This window comes from Mchenga conophoros, linkage group LG3 (genome assembly GCF_057382185.1).
Source record: "Mchenga conophoros isolate Kocher_MC1m ecotype Shallow Benthic linkage group LG3, M_conophoros_male_GT1.1, whole genome shotgun sequence".
Lineage (NCBI taxonomy): Eukaryota > Metazoa > Chordata > Actinopteri > Cichliformes > Cichlidae > Mchenga > Mchenga conophoros.
In genome coordinates, this window is record NC_140528.1 from 53,539,752 (window position 1) to 53,546,475 (window position 6,724).

General features: G+C 38.5%; 1 protein-coding gene across 1 annotated transcript; it reads right to left on the reverse strand.

Moving 5' to 3' along the window:
• Positions 1-1,983: 1,983 nt before the first annotated feature.
• Positions 1,984-4,632, reverse strand: LOC146579507 (uncharacterized). The gene is made up of 3 exons (XM_085269360.1): positions 4,584-4,632; positions 4,123-4,476; positions 1,984-2,313 (listed from the first exon to the last, which is right to left on the reverse strand). The coding sequence occupies exons 1-3, from the start codon at positions 4,630-4,632 to the stop codon at positions 2,093-2,095; spliced, it is 624 nt and encodes a 207-aa protein (XP_085125486.1). The 3' UTR covers positions 1,984-2,092.
• Between the last annotated feature and the right edge of the window lie 2,092 nt (positions 4,633-6,724).

A 6,724-nucleotide genomic window follows, 5' to 3' on the forward strand; every position in this document is an offset into this window, starting at 1 on the left:
TATTTTAGTCCCTGTCAGTTAGTTCTTGTTGTTGTGTCGTTAATGTCAGTTCACCCTCATGTTGTGTGGATCTTTTCCTGTGAGTCTATGTTGTTTCCCAGTTTAGTTTAGTTTGCTTTGTATGCTTGTTTTCCTGTGCCAGCAAATAAAGCTGAGTATTTTGAGTTCATCCCTCGAGTCTGAGTCCTGCATTTTGGGTCCACCACTCCTGCTTGCCTGCCTGCCACACAGCCAACCATGACCCTTTATTCCCAGGTTTTGTGTCATTTCTTTTTTTTAAGCTTTGAAAACCTCACAATGTTTTAAAGTTCTCTGACTCTGTGAAATTATTTACTTTGTTAGAAACATAAATCTAAATGTAAACATAACTGTTATCATATTTACTGTTAAAGTTAACCTTACTAATCTTATAATTAGGGCTGGGCGATATGGCCTAAAATTCATATCGCGATATAATTTGAAGCATGTGCGGTAACGATATATATCGCGATATATTCTTTTCTTCTGTATAACGTATTTTCCACACTATAAGGCACACTTAAAATCCTTTCATTTTCTCAAAAATTGAGAGTGTGCCCTATGTATGAATTCTGGTTGTGCTTACTGACCTCGAACCGATTTGGGTGTGCAGAAATCTGTTAAAAAATGTTTTATTACAACTTAGGTAAGCCGCACTGCTTGATGGATTGTCAGAGCATTACGGCTGCCGTAGTGAGGAGCTTCGCGGAGTAATCTGGGTCCAAAACTCCGTCTGCTTCAGGTCCCAAAGTCAAACGAACACTGAGAGTTAAAAACGGTCTAAATTCTTTAATCTGTAATAAAATCATCAGCGTTGCTGCTTTATCGGGTGTAACAATTAAGTTTAACATCCAACCATCCATGAAAACAGAAGTCATTAAATTTAACAGAGTTAGAAGTTAGCAGGAAGTTAGCTCGCTAGTTTCCACCTAAACATGACATACCATGTTCTGACTGAGATTTTTGAAACTAATTAAAACGTACAGCTCTGCTACCACTTCCGACATGAATGAAGACAGAAAACTAAACAGCAGTGGCGTTTGAGGGGTTACTGAAGTTGGACTACCTGCTATATAATGTTGTGCTACGTGATTGCTAGCGACACAGCTATGTTAGCATAACATTAGCACAGTGAAGCTGGAGGATGAACGCCAACTTTTTTTTCCACTTGATAAAAGTTAACGTGAGGGATTCTGGTAGTCAGGGACAAATGCAATCACATAGCAGGATGCTATACACGGGGCAAACTTCAGTCAGGAGAACAACTGAGATTACTCATCCACAATACAAGGTTAGTTATTAATATACTGCAACAACATGGGAATAGAGCCGCTGCGAGAGAATTCAACATTAATGAATCAATGTTACGGAAGTGGAGGAAGCGCAGTTTTTGGCTTTCCCCATATTTCAAAAGTGCTTCATCTCTTTGCTATGACTGTCAGCATAATTTGCAGATGATAATGGTTGTAGCCGCTGCGATGCTTTCGACCAAAACAGGCGCAGCTTGATGACATCATCAACATGCGCTATCGCAATAGAGCGGTATAGTCAAAATCTCTATCGTTGGCCAAATTTATATTGTTTCTATTGTATATCGTTTATATCGTCCACCCCTAATTATAATAGTGTAGCTTATTGGTTAAATTTGAGCACAATGTCATCAGCATGTATTGAGAAATTCAAAGTTGCAGTTTTTTCAGAGATATATAGTGTTTAGACTTGTTGGAATTGAATCTTTTGTCTTTCACTTGGTCTGAACATGTGTCCTTTACAGAACTGATGCCAGTAAAGTGTGTTTTTTCTTTGTTGATAGATGTTTGAAAACGTATGGTGCTTTGAAAAAAAGATTTAGACAAAGAAACTCAGAAACAATTTTCTCATAAACACAATAATTTACAAAATGAAGCAGCACAATGAAAGAAAGTCATCATTTTCAGAAGAAAAGCAGTATGTACAGCAACACTGATCATTACATTTCTATTAATTTAAACTCTGTCACATGTAAATGTTACATTTATAGCACTACCTTATCTTCTGGCTCTTGAACAGAGGTTAAATGAAGAGAATCTGCTGGTTAATTATGTCTTACCAAAAAGCTCTGGAGACCCAATGTTTCTTTTCTTCGTTCTTTTCTTTTTTTGTTTTTCCTTAATACAGAATGATTGACAGCAGCCAGACTGACACACATTAGAGCTGTTGCTGTCAGTCCCAGTACAATATAAACTGAGGTTCTTTCCCGACTCTCTTCTCTTGAACTCAGAGTTGGTCTCGGTGGTTGGAGCTGATCAGCAGCTGCTGTAAAAAAGCATAAAATGTAATTGTTGACACTTGCTCGTGTTCATGATCTGGACTTAAAAAAAACCACAGTTCTCAGCAGGACTCATTCAAGTCTCTCAGTGATATAGAAATAAATTAGTAAATAAATAATGGTAATAATAATATTAATATTAATCATGATAAACTTACCAGTTACGTTGAGTCGACATCTTCCAACACCGAAGCCATAATCAGTGTTGACCTCACACAGGTACAGACCCGAGTCATCAGTCCTGAGTCTGGACAGCTGAAGTCTGATTCATCCTTCTCTGAGGGCGTCTTTGTCACTCTGGACTCATCCTGAAAACTCTTCATCCTGAGACTGACACCTCAACACCTTCGTGAACCTGATACAGGACTGAGAGTTTATCACCGATGAAGAGTTCACAGAGGATGTTGAGAGTTTGGGTGGATCTGTCAGGTTTGGTGGTGAACGTCCACTCCAGTGTGATGTTGTGGTTCTCCTCTGCCTGATAGCAGGTCTGTGTCACTGATTGTTTTGCAGTCTTGGACTTTGATGTTTCTGGATTTGCGGTTAGCAATAATGGAGACAAGACTGACTGAATGCAGGGAGGAGACACAGAGACAGGCCAAGAAAAGAAATGAAAGGGAACTGATTAAACTAAACAAGGAATTAAAAACGAAACACCTAGATCACTAGACCAGGCACTTGGGAAAAATACTAAACATAAGGAAAATAAAAAGTATCACATACAACTCCAGAAACAAATCACAAATCCACAATATTAAAAAGTACAAGGCAGAAACCCTGAGATCCTAATAGTTACTAGTAAGACTGGATATAGTGTAGCTCTTTGTAATGGGTATCTTCCTGCGTTGTCTCTGAGAAGATACAGCAGTTGATCAGATGGAGTCCAGTCATTTATTCAGTTTGTACAGGTATTCCCACAGCACAGGAATGAACACTTTGTATGCTTTGTGTAGAAATAATACACAACAATAAGCAACATTCATATTAATATTACAGATTACATGGGTTTATACAACAGTCTGCTAAAACCAGGAGAAACCTGGTGTTAAACCAACTAACACCTACTGCTGTTACTACATGATTGAATGCAATCCAACATTTCCACCTGCTGGTTATAATGGTTAACAGCAGAGCAAATTTGCAGCTGCGGCTTTATGTTTTGTCAAGCTTCTTTATAATAGTTGTTCTTGGACTGTAGGTTCCTGTCAGTACTGATGGGTTTTTACCATAAGAAGCTCAGCATCTGTACTTCTGCTATAGGATTTTGTATCCTCTCTTCATTTCTGAAAACAACTAAAAGTATTGCAAACAGTGCCAGCAGAGCTGCCAACACTCCCATTAAAATGTAGAAACCGGTCATTCCTCCAATGTCTGTTGTCGTTTTTGTTGTTGGTCTGTGAGGTTGGAGCTGATCAGCAGCTGCTGTAAGAACATGGAGACACTAACGTTAATGATCAGAATCAAAATGATAACAGTTCAGCTCACAGTGTTTGAGTTACGGATCACAATAAAATAATAATGATCTCCAAAAAATAATAACTTTTATGTGTAAAATAAAACAGAAATTGAAGGGGATAATCCTCCTTCCATAATTTATAAAATGAAGCTCCTGTTTTATTCAGTTTGAGTTCAGATCTAGCCTTCAATGTTTAGACGAATACATAAAAGAGTTTTGTGTTTAACTGGTCCATCAAAGTTTGAATAATAATCTGCAGGTTTTCATACATCATTCCAGACATAAACATGACAAACCAATTATTTTTAAAAAATGCAATATTTTAACTAAATAAAGATACCAGTTACGTTGAGTCCACATCTTCCAACACTGAAGCCATAATCAGTGTTGACCTCACACAGGTACAGACCCGAGTCATCAGTCCTGAGTCTGGCCAGTTGAAGTCTGATTCGTCCTTCTCTGAGGGCGTCTTTGTCACTCTGGACTCGTCCTGAAAACTTTTCATCCTGAGACACCTCAACACCTTCATGAACATGATACAGGACTGAGAGTTTATCCTCAGTTATCAGGTTACAGAGGATGAAGATGTAGGTCCAGGATCTGTCAGGTTTGGTGGTGAATGTCCACTCCAGTGTGATGTTGTGGTTCTCCTCTGCCTGATAGCAGGTCTGTGTCACATTGACTACAAATGATCCTGTTGAGGAGACAGAGAGGGAAAGAGAGGAGCAGACACACTGAGAACTGGAACAAATCTGTTGTTGAGCTTTATTTGGAGTTCATAAAGTGAAGCTGTAAACGAACCAGAGACACATGAGGTGAGGATGATGAGCAGCAGGATCCTGCAGATCATCTTCTCCCTGTGAGAGGAGACAGAGGCGAAGAGTCATCAACACATGAGGTCAAAGGTCAGTCAGTACAGCTAGAAGAAGAAAAATCTACAGTCTGACTTCATTCACTCATTACAACATCTGATCCTGTTCATTATGCTGATTATTACACTGACTGACCAAAACTACATGAATACTTTCACCTTCGTCTATAAACACACTTCAGTGTAAATAAAATCGTTGTCTTCACAATGTATTTCCTAAAGCGCTGACATTTCTCTTGTTTTTCTTTAGAGAGAAATCATCTACTGAGTTGTCTGTAAATAACTCAGTTCACATTTAAAATCATGAACATATACATCTTTATAATTAAGAAGATAACATTAACAACTCTAAAGTATTTCACTTTTTTTTAGAATAAATTTTTTCTTCTGCTTAAAAAACACAAAATATATCCTTCCACTGTTTCTGTGCAGCTAATAATTGTTATTCTGTACATGTGTTGAGCTACAGCATTTAAAACCCTCTCTTGACATCAGTGTGTAGTGTTTTTATCTTTCATATCTTTTTTAACCTGTTTTTTTTATATTTTTACCTTTGCCTTTTCTTGGACTTGTCTCTAACAAAATTTTATGCAAAGGTTTTTTCACCTTTGCATAAAATTTTGCATAAAAATAAACATGTGAGGAGGAAGTTTTCCTGTTAAACTTACTGGGTACATTACAGTGAGACACTGACCTGTAAAAAAATATCAGTGTTGTATATTATTATCAGACATCACAGGTAACAAAGCAGAACATTGTCCAACTTAAAAATAAATCAGGTAAAACACATAGTTTTAAAAGAACATCAAGGTTACGTGCACAGTGGTCATGTTTCAAGCCTCCTTAAAATTTCACAAAAAATTATACAGTATCTCACAAAAGTGAGTACATCCCTCACATTTTTGTCAATATTTTGTTATATCTTTTCATGGGACAACATTGAAGATATGACACTTTGATACAATGTAAAAAAGTCAGTGCACAGCTTGTATAACAGTGTAAATTTGATGTCACCTCAAAATAACTAAACATGCAGCCATTTTTTGCCTAAACTGCTGGCAACAAAAGTGACTAAAACCTAAGTTAAAATGTCCAAATTGTGCCCAATTAGCCATTTTCCCTTTTTGGTGTCATGTGACTCGTTAGTGTTACCAGGTCTCAGGTGCAAATAGGAAACAAGTGTGTTAAATTTTATGTTATTGCTCTCAAACTCTCTAATACTGGTCACTGGAAGTTTAACATGGCGCATCGTGGCAAAGAATTCTCTGAGAATCTGAAAAAGAATTGTTGATCTACATCAGGCGTCCCCAATCCCAGTCCATGAGGGCCTGTGTCCCTGCAGGTTTTAGATATCACCCTGGGTCAACACACCTGAATCACATGATTAGTTCATGCCCAGGCCTCTGGAGAACTTCAGGACATGTCAAGAAGGTAATTTATCCATTCAAATCAGCTGTGATGGATCAAGGGCACATCTAAAACCTGCAGGGACACCGGCCCTCTTGGATTGGGATTGGGGACTCCTGATCTACATAAAGATGGACTAGGCCATAGGCCCCCAATCCCAAAGACAACTGTGTCTGGCCTACAGTCAAGCATGGTGGTAGGATGTCATTGTATGGGGCTGCATGAGTGCTGCTGGCACTAGGGAGTTACAGTTAATTGAGGGAACCTTGAATTGTAACATGTGACATACTCAAGCAAAGCATGATCCCTCCCCTTCAGAAACTGGGCCACAGGGCAGTATTCCAACATGATAGTAATCCAAAAACACACCTCCAAAATTTCCGCTGCCTTTTAAAAAATAAACCGAGGGTAAAAGTACTGGACTGGCTAAGCATGTCTCCAGACTAAAACTCTATTGCACATCTTTTGGGCATCCTCAAATGGAAGGTGGAAGAGCGCAAGGTCTCTAACCTCCACCAGCTCCATGATGTCATCATGAAGAAGTGGAAGAGGATTGCAGTGCCTGTGAAGCTCCAGTGAACTCCGCATTCAACAGAGTTAAGGCAGTTCCTCAACCTTATGAAGAGTACATTTACACAATGACTGAAACTAGCACCTCTGACTA

What these genes read in the sequence shown, in the direction of transcription:
- LOC146579507 (XM_085269360.1), bottom strand. Translation starts at nt 4,632, where the DNA reads ATGATCTGCAGGATCCTGCTGCTCATCATCCTCACCTCATGTGTCTCT. An exon ending in CCTCACCTCATGTGTCTCTG is followed by an intron (nt 4,477 to 4,583) that starts GTTCGTTTACAG and finishes TCTCCTCAACAG; the next exon opens with GATCATTTGTAGTCAATGTG. An exon ending in ATGTGGACTCAACGTAACTG is followed by an intron (nt 2,314 to 4,122) that starts GTATCTTTATTT and finishes GCTTTTTTACAG; the next exon opens with CAGCTGCTGATCAGCTCCAA.